At 37.8% G+C, this 21,806-nt stretch overlaps 1 protein-coding gene across 1 annotated transcript; it reads right to left on the reverse strand.

Annotated features, from left to right (window-relative positions):
- Positions 1-376: 376 nt before the first annotated feature.
- On the reverse strand, positions 377-21,452 carry LOC137256638 (reticulophagy regulator 3-like). The gene is made up of 8 exons (XM_067794542.1): positions 21,195-21,452; positions 20,897-21,003; positions 16,191-16,221; positions 13,914-14,040; positions 8,383-8,467; positions 7,013-7,141; positions 5,369-5,572; positions 377-4,624 (listed from the first exon to the last, which is right to left on the reverse strand). Exons 1-8 carry the CDS (start codon positions 21,365-21,367, stop codon positions 4,062-4,064), a joined length of 1,419 nt encoding a protein of 472 aa, XP_067650643.1. The 5' UTR covers positions 21,368-21,452; the 3' UTR covers positions 377-4,061.
- Positions 21,453-21,806: the final 354 nt, after the last annotated feature.

The following is a 21,806-nucleotide window of genomic DNA, read 5'->3' on the forward strand; positions in this document are numbered from 1 at the left end:
ACTGTGCCGATATAACTATACATTCCAAATATTTCTACAAACCAAATGAAAACGTAACATGTTAAAAGTTTTGACAAGAAAAACTAGTCACGTGATTCTAATCTTTCCTACAGTGAAGTGCAAACTGTGTATTAAAACTCTTCATAGGGATGAAATATTTACATTAATTTTCACCCCAAATATTATCTTCACATTTTCCCTTGTTTTATTATTTCAGCCTAATGTCCTAACATTTCTGTAATGAGGTGATTTACAACTTTTGCCATTATGTCTCAAATTTATTTGAAATGAAAAATTCCAATATCTCATTAAAATTAAGAAATAAAACAAAATTGTAATTATTGGCTATGATAAGTTGTGTATTATATTTTTCTAATGTTCAGATTGATGCCTTTGCACTCATTTCTTATAGTTCTCAATTTGACCACACCCTAAGTATTCCTACAGAAAAAAAAATTTAAAAAATGATAGTGAATGAGAGAAGTAACATTTTACACCAAAAATATTCAGCCAAATTGTGACAGAAAATTTATAATATATAGATATGGATATGTATCCATTGATTACTCTTAATCTATTCGATTCATTTGAAAATTGGTGAGTGAGTGAGTGAGTCTGGTTTTACGCCACTTTCAGTAATATTCCAGCAATATCGCGGTGGGGGACACCAGAAATGGGCTTCACACACTGTACCCATGTGGGGAATTGATCCCAGGTCTTCGGCGTGACGAGTGAACACTGTAACCACTAGACTACCTTACCACACCACTTGAAAACTGAAATGAAATGAAATGTTCTGTATGCAAACCTTCTACGAAAGACAAATTTGTTTGATAGTCCATGGACAGCAGCAGCTTTGTGGTTTACCTTCAAATCTAACCCAAGAAACTTCAAACCATCAAAAATAACATCACCCAATTAGATTCTTTAAGATACAACCTATGAATTCACAACTTTGAGAGCGATCACATATTCTTTCCTAATGCCTTGTGGTACCAATCTTACAGTTTGGCCAATTCTGTGGACGGCATCCGTATTGATTAACGACCCAGCAATTTGTATGTATGGTCATAAGTTAACTAAGTGTACAATCTCGAGAGTGAGTGACTCTTGTGCACCAAACGGCATAAAAACATGAAGGTCACAATCCAAAAACTGATCTTGGCACTATGATGTTTCCATACTTTCAACATGAACTTGCAACAGTCATAAAAATGAGATGGGATTGTGGAGCCAAAGAATGGGTCACAGTCCAAAACTGGATATTAACATAATGGCTCGAGTTAAAGTATATCACTTACAATCACTGTAGTACTAAGATTGTGTTATGGAATGTGCCGTCTGATTCGTGTTTGACCACCCCTTACAATTACCCGAGTATAAGTAAACTTAGACACAGTATTATTTGTTACACTGCTGAGACTAACAAACCCTTGTAGAACGTGGCATCAGGTAACCTTTTCAGCTGACCAATGAGAACACAGCTTACCAAATTGTAAAAGGTGACATTCACACATACATGAAATTTCACCTCGAAAAAGTTTGTACCCGAATAATTTTAAATGCTAGTTTCTGTACGATTGCTTCCGAGTGATGCACCTGACACATAACTCTGAAAGTAGTAGTTTTGTCAACATTCAAGGATGATAGCTTGTGGAAATATTAGCAAATTTTAACCTTGTCATCAGAAAGCCCTAAGCGTATATACTGCAGGTCAAATATCCGAGTTTTATGCAGATTTTTGTTTGTTGATAGATCAGTGTCAGTGACCTGGGATTTTGTACGTCCTTCTGAACCCTAAACAGTAAACAATAGTCATCTAATTGGTTAAATCTGTTTGGCCATCTTGCATTTGATTGGATGGTCATAGGTCACTCAAAGGGTAGCTGATACAACCTTTCACTTGGGTTTGTTGGCAGTGTAACCAATAATACTGAGCCTAAATATACTTACACTGAGCAGATCTATACTTAAGTTTTAGATATGATAGCATTCGTCCATGTTTAAATACTTTCTTAAATGAAAAATTATCTTTTCTCTACGTATTAACTCAATATTTTGTTATGCATAACAACACAATAACTTGATGTAAATGAAATGTGGTCAACAAAAGTAACAAAAACAATAATTATCCTGAATTACACCACAGAACATACAAAACACAATTTTGAGTACAAAGTTTCACACATACAGTGGAAACTGTCAAAACCGGCATCTGTCCAATCTGGCAAGCTGTCAACACCAATGTAAAATGTCAGTCTCATCTGAGGCATGTACATTTATCATCAGCTCTACAATCTGGCACATTGTCTAAACTGGATTATTTCTTCAGTCCCACTGGGTGCCGGTTTAGACAGCTTCCCCTGTATTTACATTCAACAAAACATTTCAACTGAAGATATCCCTCTAAATAAACAAACGTCAATCACTACAGGGAAAACAAACTGCAAATACTAATAATTCAAACTTGATAAATGTAATATATGTTAAACGAATAATTCAGAAATTAAAGTACTTATAATCTGATAATGTTAGTCATACATTAGAGGAAATGTATAGGTACATCATGAATGAACTTCTATATACATGTAGGAAATATACATAGCACTTAGTAATGATCTGATATGGATTTAGTTACCATCAAAGATGACAACAGATGATCCAACCAACAACTGGGGAAAGCAGTTTTCTTTGGACATTACTCAGGTTTATCACGGCATGTCATCTCAAGACTGACACGTTCCAGGTGGCAGGTTGAGGCATGTTTAAACTGAACCCTGAAAATCAGATAACAGTGGAAGGATGTGTTAGGGTTAGAGGCGGAATATTTTTTAAGTAAAACAGTGAGTTATTCTGTGAAAGGATGTATGAACCCAAAATTGGGGATAATGTCCTTCAGGATTCTTATGAACAGTTATGGTGTAAAACATGACACACAATCCCTTGTTACTAGCTTGCATCAAACATTATTGACAAACCCCCAAACAAAACGTTATGTCTTGTTATTTAATTTAGAGATAAAATGTCAGAAAAAGAGGAAACCATCTCTCATCCGGGTGTCAATCCAAAGTAAACTTATTTACATCCCAGAATGCACCAGTGGTAGCTGTATGAGTGACCTTGAGATCTAATCAAGAGGCTAAACATCAAATCCAACAAGCACTAAAATCCTCTTGATAAGTTAGCATCAACAGCAGTATCTACACATCCATCATCATAATTTGGAAAGAACGTGTTATTCAAATAAATATCTGGATGATATCAACAGGAAACTCATGGCATAATTCAGCCAAATAACAAAAATGCAGATCCTTCCAGTGTATATAGCAATTAATCAGTCATAATCAGATTTTTTTATCACAAACCAAATGCAAACATAGGTCATGGGTTCTGAATTTCTGTCGATAGTACATAAAGTTTTATCAAACTCCATAACGAGAAAAAGAATATTTTCTAGTTTTTCTGTTGCCTTGTCAGGTAATTCCAGCTATGCTTGATGTCATACTGGATATGCGTAACATGTTGCTATAGTAACCATCACTGGTGAATAATAATTATTATATTTACTAATTAGATTTACACATAAGTATAATACTTTTGAATGCAGTTTCTTTTTGAACATCATTATAAGTGTAATATTATGTTGAAATCAAGATGCAAACATCAGGATAATTCTGCCACAAATGGTCACTGTCATCAGCTCATTGCCATGGTAACCTTTCCAAAACCGTATGACAAAGTAGTGTGACAATATCCACTGACACAAAAATGATGAAACATGCAATGACACAGTATAATTCTTTAGTAATGAAATAAATAATTAGTAAAATCTCTACACCAAACTATTTAAAAAACTCAACACCTTGCTTCTTCCCGATTCAGATGACCTCACGCCTACAGAACACAATTTCTTCTCATTAATCACGTAACAATTCCCCTGGACATGAACACTTAGAAAAAATGTCTTCACTGTTTAGATACAAAAATATAACCTTTAAATTCATATCAAGCTTTTAGTATCAAAAGGAAACCTGTACAAATTCACAACCCCCTAAGTAGTCTCATTTCTTGGGCTTGTTCCCTGGTTCAAAATCGTCCAAAAAATCAAATTCTTTTTCAATGTCTGCTTCAATCTGTCTTCCTGATTCTTCTTCCTCATCTTCATCTTCTTCCTCTTCCTCATCTTCCTCCTCAAGTGTTGTATCCTGTGGTAACACGTCCACTGACTCCCCAATGTCTGTTCGTCTATACGTGATCTGGGCATCCGTGCCAGGCAGACGGCCATAGGAGGAAGTGCTGGAGTCGTCTCCCCTTCTGGACACACTGTGGAGAGCATTTTCTACCATGGAAGACAGGGTTTGGCTGACGACAGAGCTGGCGAGTGCACTGAAGGGAGCATTGAGAAGGCCTTCTGATGTTGGTGTGCGTTCCAGTTCGGAAGAGTCAACTTCTGAGATGTCTGGAAAATTGATGTCCTCGTCGGAATCGGAGTTGTCGCCGAAGTGGGAGGGGTTGAAGGGCATGCTGCTTTCCTGGTCATTGTTGGGCATGAACTCATCATCGGTTTGATCAAGGTCATCAAATGATGGCATGCGTTCTAGGCCTGGCTCAAAGTCTTCCTCTTCTGAAATGTAAACAATTATCGTCAGACTGTGTTTTGATTTGATTTTGATACCTGTCTGCTTCATAGCCAAAAATTCACTTCATTGTCAAGTGAAGAAAACTATTATGTGCACTGTCTGGTTTGATTACTTGATTAGGACTAATATCTAATCTGGTTCAGACTAGAGGGAATGATGATGACTGTTACGGAGAAAAATGTACAACGTGAATGATGAGCACCCCACCCCCACGGAGAAGAATGTACAAAGTGAATGACGAGCACCCCACCCCCACCCCCACGGAGAAGAATGTACAAAGTGAATGACAAGCACCCTACCCCCACCCCCACGGAGAAGAATGTAAAATGTGAATGACAAGCACCCCACCCCCACCCCCACAGAGAAGAATGTACAACATGAATGACAAGCACCCCCTCCCAACCCCCACGGAGAAGAATGTACAGTGTGAATGACAAGCACCCCACCCCCACGGAGAAGAATGTACAAAGTGAATGACAAGCACCCCACCCTCATCACCACAGAGAAGAATCTACAAAGTGAATGACAAGCACCCCACCCCCACGGAGAAGAATGTACAAAGTGAATGACAAGCACCCCACCCCCATCACCACAGAGAAGAATCTACAAAGTGAATGACAAGCACTCCACCCCCACCCCCACGGAGAAGTTTGTACAATGTGAATGACAAACACCCCACCCCAACCCCATCAATATTTTTGCACATACTGCCCCTATACAGGACCTACCATTTTCACTGTTGTCCATGGAAGGTTCTTTAGACAACTGGGGGGTTGGTATGGCTGAGGGTCCTCCTTCATCTTCACTGTCTGTGATGGCGCGAGCCAGCAGCGCCGTGGTTGTTGGGTCCGTCGGTGGACAGAACTCATCGTAATCATCCTCAACTGTTGCATTCAGGGAGCCAGCACCAGAAACAGATGCTCCACTCGTCACTGGGGAGCAATGGTTAGTTCATGTTAGCACAACAGTTACATTTAATTCACTAAATCTGTTTGTTGCATGTATTCCAGCTACTTCATGGCAGCCAGTAAATGTTCGAAGTGATTCATATTTTGAGCTCCATCTCTTTCATGAAACATTGCAAGAAACATTCATGGAGCTGGGGGCTAGCCTAGTGGTTAAAGCATTACTGGGTTCGATTCCCCACATGGGTACAATATGTGGAACCAATTCTGGTGACCCTAACCATGATATTGTAGGAGTACAGCTAAAAACAGTGTAACACCATACCCACATTAACTCACTCTTTTCTGAGGGCAGAAATAAGTGAAGTGTTGAAGTTTGATCCATACCTGTCAACTGTCAAGCATTTGGCTTGAGACTAATGCTTTTCTATGTCATGTCATCTCATCTAATACTTCTCCAGCAGTGTGTGTGTCACTGATGTCATGCCATCTAATACTTATCCAGCAGTGTGTGTGTTACTGATGTCATCTCATCTAATACTTGTCCAGCAGTGTGTGTGTCACTGATGTCATCCCATCTAATACTTGTCCAGCAGTGTGTGTGTCACTGATGTCATCTCATCTAATACTACTCCAGCAGTGTGTGTGTTACTGATGTCATCTCATCTAATACTTGTCCAGCAGTGTGTGTGTCACTGATGTCATCTCATCTAATACTTCTCCAGCAGTGTGTGTGTAACTGATGTCATCCCATCTAATACTTATCCAGCAGTGTGTGTGTTACTGATGTCATCTCATCTAATACTTGTCCAGCAGTGTGTGTGTTACTGATGTCATCTCATCTAATACTTATCCAGCAGTGTGTGTGTCACTGATGTCATCCCATCTAATACTTATCCAGCAGTGTGTGTGTTACTGATGTCATCTCATCTAATACTTGTCAAGCTGTGTGTGTGTCACTGATGTCATCTCATCTAATACTTCTCCAGCAGTGTGTGTGTCACTGATGTCATCCCATCTAATACTTGTCCAGCAGTGTGTGTGTTACTGATGTCATCCCATCTAATACTTGTCCAGCAGTGTGTGTATTACTGATGAATCTGCTTGATGAAGACTGTTCTGATTTGGTTTGCAGCAATCCATGTTTGCCACAAGAGGTGACTGATGAGCTACAGCTGTCAGGCTTGCTTATGGTTCTCACAGCCATTATATCCTGACTGCATAGATCATCAATGTTCATGAGGTCAATCTCTAGACTGTCTAGTCCAGATTCAGTTATTTACATCAGCCATGACGTAGCTGAGACATTGCTTAGAGCAGCTTGAACACCAACCAAATGAATGCAACTTGCACAACCGTATCATTATTTGATAACACTATCAGGTATAATCTTGTTTCCGACCAAAAATTTGTAATTAAAAAAAAAAATTCATTTTTTTCCCCTAACATCATTTTGATTGAGCATACCTTTGGGCGACCTTGACATCTTGATTTTGAGATTATATTCCAGCCACATGAACGCTGGCTCCAGTTTCAGGTACACCTTCTTCAACACGTTGTGGTAGACGATGCAGGGCCACAGCATCAAACTCATCACTGGAACAAACCACATCTCCTTTATCACATTACTTCAACAAACCCCACCTCCTTTATCACATCACTGAAACAAACCACACCTCCTTTATCACACCACTGAAACAAACCACACCTCCTTTATCACACCACTGAAACAAACCACACCTCCTTTATCACATTACTTCAACAAACCCCACCTCCTTTATCACATCACTGAAACAAACCACACCTCCTTTATCACATCACTGAAACAAACCCCACCTGCTTTATCACATCACTGAAACAAACCACACCTCCTTTATCACATCACTGAAACAAACCACATCTCCTTTATCACATTACTTGAACAAACCACACCTCCTTTATCACATCCCTGGAACAAACCACACCTCCTTTATCACACCACTGAAACAAACCACACCTCCTTTATCACATCACTGAAACAAACCACACCTCCTTTATCACATTTCTTGAACAAACCACACCTCCTTTATCACATCACTGAAACAAACCACACCTCCTTTATCACATTAATTGAACAAACCCCACCTCCTTTATCACGTCACTGAAACAAACCACACCTCCTTTATCACACCACTGAAACAAACCACACCTCCTTTATCACATCCCTGGAACAAACCACACCTCCTTTATCACACCACTGAAACAAACTACACTTCCTTTATCGCATCACTGGAACAAACCACACCTCCTTTATCACATTAATTGAACAAACCCCACCTCCTTTATCACATCACTGGAACAAATGTACACTCAACAAACCACACCTCCTTTATCACGTCACTGAAACAAACCACACCTCCTTTATCACATTAATTGAACAAACCACACCTCATTTATCACATCACTGGAACAAACCACACCTCCTTTATCACATTACTTGAACAAACCCCACCTCCTTTATCACATCGCTGGAACAAATGTATACTCAACAAATTTTCTAGGCTTGCAATGGGTATTCTTGGATATAGTTGCTTCAGGGTCTCTGTGACAAACTACAGATACTAGTAACATTGAATTCATGAACAGTTAAACTTCAAAGTTAAAATGTCAGTAAAGAAAATGAGACCTCTGAAGAAAACCCGAATTTAGAACAAAACAACTATTTTGTCATTTTACAGGTAAGTCCTTGGCATAAGGGGCCAGGTAGCCCCTTGTACATTTTATGGAGAAACCCCCCCTCAAAGTGTATCACCCTGTTGATGCACCCACACACATACTATTGTTGAGATTGTACTTACCTAGGATATATGAAAGCATTATTCCTGGGATGTAGCGGCCAATCACCATTAGGATGAAGCAAATTATCATACACGCTATCGAAAACTGAAATGACAAAAAACATCCAAATATCACAAAGAGGCAATCAATTAGCACATTGTTGACATAATCAGAGACTCTACTATCACATCATTAGTTCTAAAACATGTTAATCTACAGTTTGCCACCAATAAAAGACGTGAAGTTATTGTATAGGATCCAGTAAACTACACACTTAAGAAACTGTCCATTTCAGACCCTGAATAATTTAAATCTTTGTACAAAACTATAATTATAGTCCTGAAGGCTCTTTGGTAACTTTGACCATTTCTGAGCTGAGATCTAAATAAAACACTCAGCAGTATTCCAACCATACTCCTATGGTCATCTATTGTACTTTCAGGACAAGAGCGGAGATGCACACCCTTGCAAACCCCCTAGATCTGCCTATGGCCATGTGTCAACTAGGTAAGTGAGTCTGACCACACAATCACATTAGTTGCCTCTTACGACATGACAGAAGCTTATTTCAGTTTGTAGGCCATCGGTCCATGTACAAAAAGCAATATAAATGATACTTTGCACAGTGACAATAGGCAGACATTTGTGTTGCCATTATATAGAAGATCGACATTTAAGTGCTGATTTAATAAATTTGGCACAATTCAATAAAAGTAACCTGTCATTAGAAGTTATTAACTTTATGAGTTTACAATAATTTCTTAAATTATTCCACAGAGGTAAATATGTTTTTCGTGGCGTTGCATATTTACCACTTTCAAACAGGAAGTGGACCTCATCTTCATTTCTATTACACATCTTACAAATTACGTCTGTGTTCATAGTTTCCTTCCACATAATATTACATCGTAATGGTATTGCAGTGAATTTAACAAACATAAGTATCTTCTTAAGTCTCTTCAATTAATTCTTTAAATGTGACTATCAAGCGGCAATGATGATAGAATACTTTAAAAATATACAAGACTGGATGATTCCATGATATAGCTACTGATATTTTGCTTTGAACAATCAATTAACCTCTGCTTAAATAATGATAAAAGTAAAGGCACATTTCCAATACCTTGGGAAAACCAAACATAACAAAATCAAGACTCATCTAAGAGCTTTTGTCTTTGAGAAACACAAGTGAGTGAGTGAGTGAGTTTAGTTTTACGCCGCTTTTAGCAATATTCCAGCAATATCACGGCGGGGGACACCAGAAAATGGGTTTCACACACTGTACCCATATGGGGAATCGAACCCGGGTCTTCGGCGTGACGAGCGAACGCTTTAACCACTAGGCTACCCCACCGCCCCAGAAACACAAGTAATCCTACCCACAGAATATACTCTAAGTATATAATAATAGCATAGCTTGGGATAATGATCATTACACATTCATAACAGTTTACAGCAACATGTAACACATCTAACTTCTCTAGATGATTTCTCTAAGATGATAATCTACATTCATACTGTACGTTCCGCTTTCAGCTAATGCAGCATTACCTCATGTATGTTTAATTACCCTAATAACAAATTGACAAAAGTTGTTATGAATTTATCAACAACACTTCTTTCCTAAAATCCTCACACCTCTGCCCTGTACAGCAGTATTTGTTTTGCTTTGCGGTAACATAATTTAAATAACATATGAACAGGAATATTTCTAAAATTATGCTGTAATTGTTATATAAGTAATAAGGCTTTACTGGCTTTTGCCACAAGCGTCTTAGTACAAACAGTCCAAGACAGCCTAGTAGAAAATATCATACCAAGATAATTATAATATATGTGGCTGTTTTCAATTGTACACCATCAAAAAAACATTTTTCATAATTATGAAGGTATCCCTCATTTCGACATACTAATACAAAAGGCATGGGTTGCCGAAGCCGAAGCTGGATCTTCATGGGAACACACATGATGGAGTCTGTACATGAATAAGAACATAAGAAGTGACATCCATCAACCAAGGCAGTGTGTCTGACTGTTGTCATCAGACTCAGGCAAGTGAAACCTGTACTCCTATATCTTGGACAAATATCAAGGAATCAAGGACCAATTTATGTCGAACCAACTAAGGACAATCACATTCCTTAATTTGCAACAGCTTTTCACATATGACACTGGCTTTACAATGAAACTGTGTCAACTCTCTCACAGCACTTGGCAACCTTACATTCTTCCCTTGCTGACTTAAAACATCCTGAATACTGATGTACAACACATACCAGGGTTACAATCTTCACTAGGTCAACTGACCCACCTCTAACTCTTACAACACTTGGCAACCTTACATTTCTGGCATGTGAGTGAGTATGGCTCATGCCGTTTTTAATAATAATCCAGCAATGTGGCAGTGGACACCAGAAATGAGCTTCAGACATAGTACCCAAGTTGGGATTTCGCATTACAAGTCTGGACCAGACAATCCAGTGATCAACAGCATGCACATTGATCTGCACAACTGGAAAGTGTCAATTAAGTCAGTGAGTCTGACCACCCGATCCCCTTAGTCGCCTCTTACGACAAGCATAGTCACCTTATGGAAAGCATGAATTGCTGAAGGTCTATTCAACCATGATGATGATGATGATGATGATGATGATGATAACAATGATAACGATGAAGAAGATGATGGTGATAGAAATAGTCCAATATTACAAAGCTGTAATCCATGCAAAAGCATTTAAGGCTCAGAGAGGCTATACACATTGTGTTGGTCTGAATAAGCTGTAATCTGAACATATAGTCAGGGACTCAGTGCCAGATATTGTCTAAAGCCCAAGTAAGAATTTGCTGCACTCAAGTTTGGATGAACTACTAGTGGCTAACTGCACTTGTCATTTCATCTAGTAAACAATGTCACAGAAAGAAAAGAGCACACATAACAGTCTATTTATCAGCAGAACGACAGATAATGCAGACTTTAGTTCAATAGTGGAATGAGAGGGACGCTGGGAGAGAGATGTGCAGCAATGAAAATCTGCAGATTAAGTTAACGTAGTCTCAGTGTTATTCATTACACTCCTCCAATGAGTCTAACAAACCCTAGTAGAAGGTCGCGTCAGGTAACCTTAGAGCGAACTATGACTGTCCAATGAATAGTGAGACAAACAGATTTAACCAATCAGACAACGGCTACTACTTAGGGATAGGAGACTTACATAATATTCTGACACGGATCTGTCCACAAACAAAATTCCACATATAACACAGTATTTTACCTGCAGTATATATGCTTTGGGGTTTCTGTTGACATGGTTACCATTATCTAATATTTCTGCAAAATGACATCCTTGAATATTGACAAAACACAAGTTTCAGCGACTGTTTACTCACCGTTGTCATGGTTGCAATGTGGGCCATGTGCATCACCCATAAGGGAATCGTTCGGGTATAATGTTTTCGAGGTAAAAAGTTCAAAAGGCATGTGTGAATGGTAAGCTGTGTTCTGATTGATCAATCTCAAAGGTTACCTGAAGCGACCTCCCATAAGGTTGTTAGACTCAGTAGTGGAGTGTAACAAAAAGTACTGAGGCTAAGTTTACTTAGACTGTGAAAAGCTAATGATTAACGGATCCGGTCCTTACCAGTAAACCATTGCAACATGTCTGCATAAAAATATGAACCATTGTGAATATAAATGTGCATTTGGCTGCAACTAACTGGTTTATGCAGTGTGTATTTGAACAAAACAGTGTACATCGAAGAAATTGTGTGTACATTCAATTAAGAATTAACAAATGAATGTGCTGTAGTCTGGCACAAGCTTTCAGATACTGAAAAAATCATCTATTCAAACAGAATCAGATACGCTTTTGTTTAACATCTTATGTCAACCACTGACAAAAACACACCCCAACCTTCATAAAAGAAAAACAAAACCAACTGTCAATGAATGAACTCCCTTCACAGGACAAACTGGATCAATTTATACTGAGGGAACATAAATAAACTATGTGAATTGTTGTTTCATTTATACTCAGATTTCCTCCCACAGAGCTACTTGGTAATCAGAAAAAAGTCACAGGAAAAAATGTCTTGGGAAAAAAAAAGTCAGGGGAAAGGAGGTCATCAGAAACATCACTATTATTAAGCATCCTGTTCTCCAGTTATTTACTTTGTTTATACTGTATTTTATGTAAACTATTTCACTTCATTGTCAGAAATAATAACATCCGTTTATACTGCATTTTATACATGCTATTCCACTTTCATCATCAGTAAGAAGTCATAAAACCTCCTGTTCCCAATTTACTTTGTTCATGCCATTCACATTCAAGTTAATTATTACTTTCAGTGCGATGTTGCAAGCATCTTATCAAAATGGGTGAGATGAACATGTTATTAGCTATTTAGTTCTTAGAGGATTATGGGATTTATCTTGTGCTATTGCAGATGATAATGTTGTGATCTGTTTATTCTATGTCATGTGTTATACCTGAATAATTACATTAATTTTATCAAATGTGGTTCACAGAAACTTATGGAATGCTATTGATGAAAATATTGTTATGACTTGTTGAAGGAATATATAAGCAATACTGAATTTTTCTAGCTTACGATAGTCGTGCCCAAGACCCAGGTTCAATTACATTGTATGAAACATATTCACTCACTTACTCTAGTCGATGATTTTTTTCCCCCATGACGTTTTTCCTACAACCTGCTACTCAAAGCTGGTGACAAATATCAAAGGAATGTTTGAACTTTTCTGCTTTCCTTTCTTTCGTTCTCTCAGTATATACAACCATTCTGACCTACTGATGAAACAGAAGTGGTTGTCTTTATGTCATTGCTTTGAAAAATGTCGAATAACTACAATAAATCTAGACAGTATCCTGACACCATCACATGACATGCAGGGAGACAGGACCATGCAGTAGTTAGTGACTTCACTTGAAAAAAACAGACTCCACTTTATCATCTAAACTGTGTTCCACTGGAGATATTGCTTGTGAGAGATCAAACGATATCTCGCAGGGCAGTAGATTCTGAACAATGCCCTCATCTCATCGATTACATGACAGTGACACACAATGCTATGACATGAAAAACTTGATGACATCACAATGCTATGACATTGCTGCACTGCAAGTCTAAAAGTCTCTGAGATGTTCATTCCTTCTTCAAAGCTAATGATGAGTGACATTTTGATGATAAAAAGATTCTCACCCTCATGTCGTCTGATATCAAATATATCAACACTCATTGATTAACGTAAAAATATGCTCGGCAATGATCAAGTATTCGTAACTTTATCAACTTGTGTTGATATAGTTAATATCAGAAGACACTTGGGTAAGATTCTCTCTTTGTTGTCACTAACTGTCCCCATGTGTTGTAATCACTGCCAACATCTGAAAAATTGTGTCTGAATACAATCATTTTGCCACTTAGAATGTCAGCTACTTCCTAAGTATTCCAATACTTTCACAGCCTCCATACTAAATGTTGTAAGAGTTTCTACCAAATATACAACTTCAGCTTTTATCAAACTTACAATTCTTGGGTTGTTCCTACGAAACAAGCGTAATTCATGGAGTGTGTTGAGAATGTTGTGAAGAACTTCAGCTGCATGATGGGAAATCTCGAGCACATTTAACAGACGGGGATGGACAGGGGTCCAGCTGAAAGAAAATGTTCACAAAGTCACAAACAGATTAGTTTCAATACATTGAAACGTCAACAATTACGTACATTCTTCTGAAGCTTCAATGGAAGATTTGATTAACCTCAGGGACAGCTTTGATATTAATAAAGATCAATATTCTTAAAAGATAAAGAGTTAAATGAACTAGTGATTGACATCATAAGTACCATCTCAGCAAATGAGATACAATGAAAAGCATCCCCCAAATCAGAGTCCTGGGGCGCCTGATCATGTTGGTTGCTTCCTATGAGGTGAAGTGGGGTGCAGTTTAACATCGTACTTGAGAAGATTTCACTCTTATGCATGTGGATGTGTGGCTGCTGTAGTAGCCCAGACTTAAAGATCACATATACTCGAGAGGGGTATGAATGCATAAATCATTTTTTGACATCATAATAAATGAAAGCCTGTCATTAAAACTACTCATTTCGACATGTTATTGCCTTATATCACACTTTCTGACAACAATGCACAATTCTGTCCTGCGGACAAAATTTGAACCTCTGTGATGTAATGTGAGTGAGTGAGTGAGTTCAGTTTTACGCCACTTTTAGCAATATTCCAGCAATATCACAGCAGGGTGCACCAGAAAATGGGCTTCACACATTGTACCCATGTGGGGAATCGAACCCGGGTCTTTGGCGTGATGAGTGAACGCTTTAACCACTAGGCTACCCCACCGCCCCTTGATGTAATGTGGGGTATACCTATGTGGTATAGGTACTAGGATATATGTATATTTTTCATGGGTATATTATCTTGTTTACAGGTTTGTCTAAAAATGCAATTGTGACAATTGTTTTGAAAAATGAAAGCTATACGTTTTCACAATCTACTACCATTTAGTTTTGTCACCTGCTTTGTTTAATTTCTAAGATACGATATATTTTCACAGACTATTCTGTCAAATTTGCTTGTTGTCATAATAGTTTTTTATTGTTCTGTTAAAAGCAGTGCCATGTTTTTCAGTCATGTTTCAAAAACATATTTAACTACGAGTAAAAAGTAGTTTTGATCATTCTTTCTTGATGAAACCATAATCAAATTGATTCTCAGACAAGCCTAAATAGCATCTCCTGTCATGGAAGCGAGGTAGGTGTTGAACCACCCGATTTAATATGTACAGGCTTCCTCAACGCTCGCTTCACACTCATAAACAACATGTTTAGCACGAATTGAAACTGAAAGGTAATCTATGTATGGTGACACCATGACCCGAAACCTAGGAGATCTGACGGCAACCTAACCATATGGCATGCCTTTGCTGTCATTGAGAAATCAGCAAATTGATGAGCTTGCTACATATTTCATATACAACTAACTGAAAATCCTTCCTCACATAACATCAATGCAGGGCTCTGGTGACAGAGTTACGTAACCTGTCTGTGGTTTTGTTGGCGGGCAAAAGTAAAGCAGATGAATTTTTGGCAACTTTAAATCGCTTGTTATTAATCAACCACATGTTTATGACTCTCGTGTTCATCTTAAGACTAACCATAAGTCTTTCATATTTAATGGTCAAAAGAGTATAAAAAATGTGAGTTTATTTGTTCATTAAATGTTTTTTTGGTGCTAGCTCTCGGAGACACCATGCTGCAGGTAACATGAATACCCCACTCAGACACATTACACTGACTTTGAACTGATCAGTCCTTGTTGTACCCATGAATACCAGGGGTTATGTGGTAGCCTGAAGGAGAAAGTGTTCGTTCATCATGCTGAAGACCTGGGTTTAATTCTCCACTTGGATACAAGGTCTGAGGCCCATTTCTGGTGTCTCCAGCTGTGATTTCAATGGAACATTGCTAAAAGTGGAGTAATACCCAACTCGCTCATTAATGCTGAGTGCCAGGCAGGGACAAACAATTACCAATTTTAACTCTTGGTATGACCTGGACGGGGATGGAATCCACGATCTTCCACTAAGTCATGCGGTGCTGCAGCTAAATTTTAACCCAGATATTCACAGGTTGAAATTCTGTTATGGATTCTTTTGTTGCACACTGCCATGTGTTTGGCCAGTTTACTTGTGGGCATTTCACCATAGTTTAACACAATCAAAACCTTCCCAAAGGTAAAGAAATGTGCTAAATACAAGAAACCTGAAGTCCCCTTCAGTTTACTCACCCATCTATATCATCAGGCACAGGAGGAGGAACTGAAAGATAACAATCACACATGTAATGCAGTATACAACTTGCATTTTGTTGTTGTCATATGCACCGCTTTACCCAAATAATTATGCAACGTGATTACAATAACTGTAAGCAGTACCTCAGGAGTATGTTCTGCTGGGTCACATATAACACTGGCAAACACTTCACTCAGATTGTTTCTGTCCACTCTTAAGACAAATATGCAGCATGAGTCCATACTTGGGCTATTCTATTAACTAAAGGTGTTCTGGTTAACTGAAACAATTGAAGAGCACTTTCTCATAATCAAAAACAAACGATTTTGGAACTATTGTTATAGTCTTTGAAACACTTGACGATAGGACAAATCTTCAAAGTTGTCAGGGCCTGAAAACATGTTTATTTCTTAGAAAACTTACTTTACTAACTGAAAAGTCATGGGTGAATATTTCTTGAAGACTCCAGTAAGATAATATGTTCATGATAGGCTAATCAGTAACTAAACTCCATGTTAGTCCCAGAAAGACACCGAAACTCCATATTACTGTCTATATTTTAACAGTCTGCACAAAAAATAGAAGTATGGAATCGATACATAACTGCCTTGTATCTACTATTGGAAAAGTTTTAGGTTTATTGAAATTTGTTTCAAAGTTGTTTGCTGCTACCCAATGCTCATCAAGTGTATGCAGTATTCAAACAAATCAGAATTGTATGTATGTCATGGGCTCTCCATCAAACATTTTTATGGTTGCGCATCAACACCATATACAATTCAATTACCGGAACTGCCTCCATGGCCTAATGGAAACAGAACCTGCCTGGCCTCAGACAAGTTGCTGGTTTAATCCCACAGGTGCTCATGTCATTGCAAAGATTATTTTCAAAGTGAAAATTTTGAGATAACCTCTGATTTGAAACGCTCCACAGTACAATATGTCTAGACAAGGCCGGACACTTTGGTGTATGCCACCTGCCTGCTCTGCCGATCACTTTGTTACCATCGCATGTAATCGATTAAAACTTCATCTAAACATAATCATGGGCGATTGGCCTATCAATCACCACTCATGACACCTATCAGTCCCTTAGTATTATTTCTACAAGTCGACTGAAAGTCGATTTTGACCCTAAACTAAACGATCTAGACACAAATGGTGGACGATAGCAAGGATGTAAGGCTGCATAAAGGGGGTGTGGTCAAACCAAGCCCTCTCATTGGTAGACACTTGCTATTGTTGTTCTTTAACAAAACGTCTTTAATCCTCGCAATGACACAAGCACCTGTTTTTAATCCCCCTGTCACAAACACCAAAGCTTGTTAAAAGATAAATAAACACAAATCTACTTTCAAACATACACTGGTTACCTACCATTGATACATGCACAATGAAACGTCACAGAAGGAACAAGATATCATAGCATTGTTCATGATGCCACATCATCATGCCAAAGAGATATTTGACCCTACGGCATCAAATAAAAAATATGAATACAGATATTTTCACCCTCATAGGTAATAATATTAATTATTATCATATGTACATGCACTTTGCTGTATACACGCTATAATCTTGAATGCCAGTTACAGTTGTCGTTATTTCATTTAATAACATCCTGGGCAAATTACGTATCAGACGGTTGTCTTGTGCTGAGAATCATTACCTCTTGGATAATCATTACCTCTCTGATGAGATTAGTTAGCCCTTCCTATAGCTAAATACACTGATCAGTGAACCATTCATAATCCCCTTAAAGCTGTTGATTGACAAGATTAACAACATAAACATGATAGAGGTCTTTATGTGACAATGCTCCTTTAAATATAAATTCTGTCCCAGTGTCTGTTATCGCGTGGTTAGTGACATAAGTTGATAAGCAAACACTAAGTGAAGAGATTCCTCTGTCTTGTAATACATTCAAACATAGTTAATAAACAGACTGTACCTTCACAGAAGTGCATTTAGAAATTTGAGGGCTGAATAACAGGTAGACTCACAACTAGACTCTGAAATGAACATATTTTACAGAAAAAACACAGTTCACAACTAAAACAAAAAAAATATAATGAAAAGGAGCCATGACACTTTTTTCTTCATTTTCAGAACCTGCAACTGTGGAAATCTAGACTTGTCACATAATCTAGACTTGCATGGGCAGGGTCCAAACGACACACTAAACAATGGGGAGAGGTCTGTGGATTTATAGACTCCTCAGCAATCAGACCCACTAAAGATCACGAAATTATTAGAAGCCATTCACATCAAGAGGTTCCAAGGGGCCATAAACAGAGGCCAAGGATATTAGATCCCTACTGCCTGCAAGCAACTCATCACCAAGCAAATTTTAATCCTATTATTCTCCCATCTACCATATAACTGTCTAGTTGATTCTGTATGTGCAACAATGCACCTCCTGGTTTAAACATACTCCATCCTTACACATCAACCTTATTAATTGTGTAAACATACTCCATCCTTACACATCAACCTTATTAATTGTGTAAACATACTCCATCCTTACACATCAACCTTATTAATTGTGTAAACATACTCCATCCTTACACATCAACCTTATTAATTGTGTAAACATACTCCATCCTTACACATCAACCTTATTAATTGTGTAAACATACTCCATCCTTACTCATCAACCTTATTGATTGTGTAAACATACACCATCTTACACATCAGCCTTATTGATTGTGTAAACATACTCCATCCTTACACATCAAAATTAAAAATTGTGAAAACATGCTCCAACTTTGCACATCAAACTTATTAATTGTGTAAACATGAACCAACTAACTGTTCCAACTTTACTACTGCTTGACAAGTATAAGATGAGCCACGACCTGACAAATGACCCCAGTTTGCATAAATGGAAATGCCCTCCAGAATATTCCATTTGAAACAATAGGGAACCAGGTTGTCGTCTAAATACTGAAAAGTTGAATTTCCACATGTGAATCATGTCGTGATGGTGTTTTGCTGAACTAAATCGCTCTAAGAGACATGTGTTAAACAGTAGCAGTATTGATTTCACACCACAGTTGGCATGCATTGCACATGCGTAATTGCCAATCTACTCGTAGCAACCAAGTATATTCGTCCAGGTTACTTGTCTCACAAACACGTTCACTGCGCTGGCTCATCTAATACTTGTCAAGCAGAATGTATATATAGTCTTGCCTGCTGTATTGTACATCACTTGCTTGGTAATGGTGTTAATAGATACAGTGAAACATTGCTCATATTAATAATATACTTATAAAGAAGTTGAATATCCACAGGACTCTTCATGTTGTTAATCTGTACCTATATCCTTAGTTAGTATATGAAGCTTCTACTGAATTGGAAAATGATCAGTTGAAAAGCAGCATCTTGTTGGAAATGTTTAGTTTTGTTAAGTTTAGTTATTTGATAGCATGAGCATTGATCTTAGTAACTGGGACATGATGACATTTATCATTCAAAACTGTGTTCCTCCTAGGAAATATCGCTTTAGCAGTAGACTTTGCACAGTGCCCTGCCAATGCTATGACGTCCTGAACTTTATGATGTCACAATGCTATGACATCATTGCACTGCAAATCTAATGCCAGTACTGTCTTCAGAGCTGTACATTTTTCATTGAAAACTAACAAAGAATGATTTTGGATGATAAATAGAATCTCATCCTCATGTCTACTGATATCAGTTATATCAACACTCGTTGATAAAGGTAAAAAGTATGTTACTCTATCAGCTTGTATTGACATATTTGATATCAGTAGACACTTAGGTAAGATTCTCTATATATCATCCAGATCAGCTTCCTTGACGACATACATTTTATAAAACCTACAGTGTTTCTTTGTATTGTTGACCGACATGCTTCTAGCATGGTGAGTACTAAAGACATCTGAGCTGAGGTGTAAACAAGGTGACGCTAATCTGATCTCAACTTTTTACAATTTCAAATGGTACTCACTTTAACAAACAAAGTTCACACATGCATGTATGTACCAAACACTGGTAGTTCTGCTAAATAATTGCAGTCTTTGAAAAATGCCTACCTACTGTATTTTGAAATGAAGGGTAATCAAAGCCATATTTTTATCGCATTCATTGAGAAATGTTGCATTTGTATCAGAACTGCTTTTTGAAATTGCATGGTATTACTGAAATTTTGAAATGTAACTTGAAACGTAAAGTGTTTGGAACAAGTCAAATATTCATATACCACCGTCCCAATTCGCTATGATCAGTTGCGGTTTATACATCTCCCCAAACTCTTTACCCCGTTCAGAATAATTACACAATGCCATTTAGAAAGTTGTGGAATGTTGCAAGTCATATTTGGGATTGACCTTTCTTCAGCATGCATTAATTTATGAATTCACAATCTCCCATCAGCCCAGCAACTGACCACAGCCAGTTAAAAATTTCATATGTGGCACAATCACCCCATATTTCTTTCTGCCTAAACTTGTATGTCAACTTGCATTGGAAATAACTTTCATTGATAACATTATTGTTTACATATAACACTGAGACAATGCAACCGTTTCACAGAATAAACAGTGTTATCTGAGGAAAGCAAATAGAGGCCATCTTCTCCCAGCTGACACAGAACTGTCACAGCTGAGAGGTCACGCACCAAGTAATCAGATTCACCTGACACTTTTATCACGTTTATCAAAATAAAGTACCTTACCTCTTATTTCAGGCCAAATTTTCTTCTTCCATGTATCCACAAAGAAAAGAATTAAAGTTGCACTTGATATAAGAAAATATGAACTCATGGATGTTGCTGCCAAATACCTGAAAACAAACGAGGTGAATCTTACTTAGTGTCTGACTTGGCCTACTTCTGACTGAACTCCGTCATAATCAAAACAATAAACATTGACCTTTGTTGAGCATCTACTGACACTGGCGATATTATGGTATGGGAATACTAGCGATTTTAAAACTGCATAAATCCAGAAAAGTGTGCATGAATAAATACCGACCAAAACAAGATATGTACGCAGATGAACATGACTGCACTTCTTCGGGGGTACTCCCAAACCAAGAGGCTTTGTATTCGCATAACGATCGGTTCGATCGGGCTTAGAAGACTTATGATGTCTTCCTCGAGTCCTTGAACGCCTCCATAGCCTCCCGAATAACTTCTACTGTCCATTTTGAGGCGCAAATATTCAAATTATGCGTCTGTCAGAAACATTCGTTCAGCAAGTGCTCGTAGTATTTTTGTTTTGGTATGACGTCATGAGAATATAGGGATTTCGTGGAAGTCATGCATACTTTTTTCGTTTTAGAAAGCAACTGTCCCTTATTATCCATCATAAAAAGGAAAAATATGCAAGTTACTATATATGAAGGCTTTTATATGAATGTAAAGATATTACAGTCACGTCACCGCGGGACCAACTCTAAATATAAAAGTTAAACTCAGTACCGAAAGCGGATTTCTTATTATCGTCAAACCCTAAATAGACTTTTTTGATAACGGGTATCAGAAGATATACTTATGTTACTGTTGAATAGTATAATCTAACATTGTTAATTAGATCGTTTTGAGTCATTTGGGTAAACCAGCTTCAGATGCTCAGAGCACCATT

This window comes from Haliotis asinina, chromosome 11, assembly GCF_037392515.1.
Source record: "Haliotis asinina isolate JCU_RB_2024 chromosome 11, JCU_Hal_asi_v2, whole genome shotgun sequence".
Lineage (NCBI taxonomy): Eukaryota > Metazoa > Mollusca > Gastropoda > Lepetellida > Haliotidae > Haliotis > Haliotis asinina.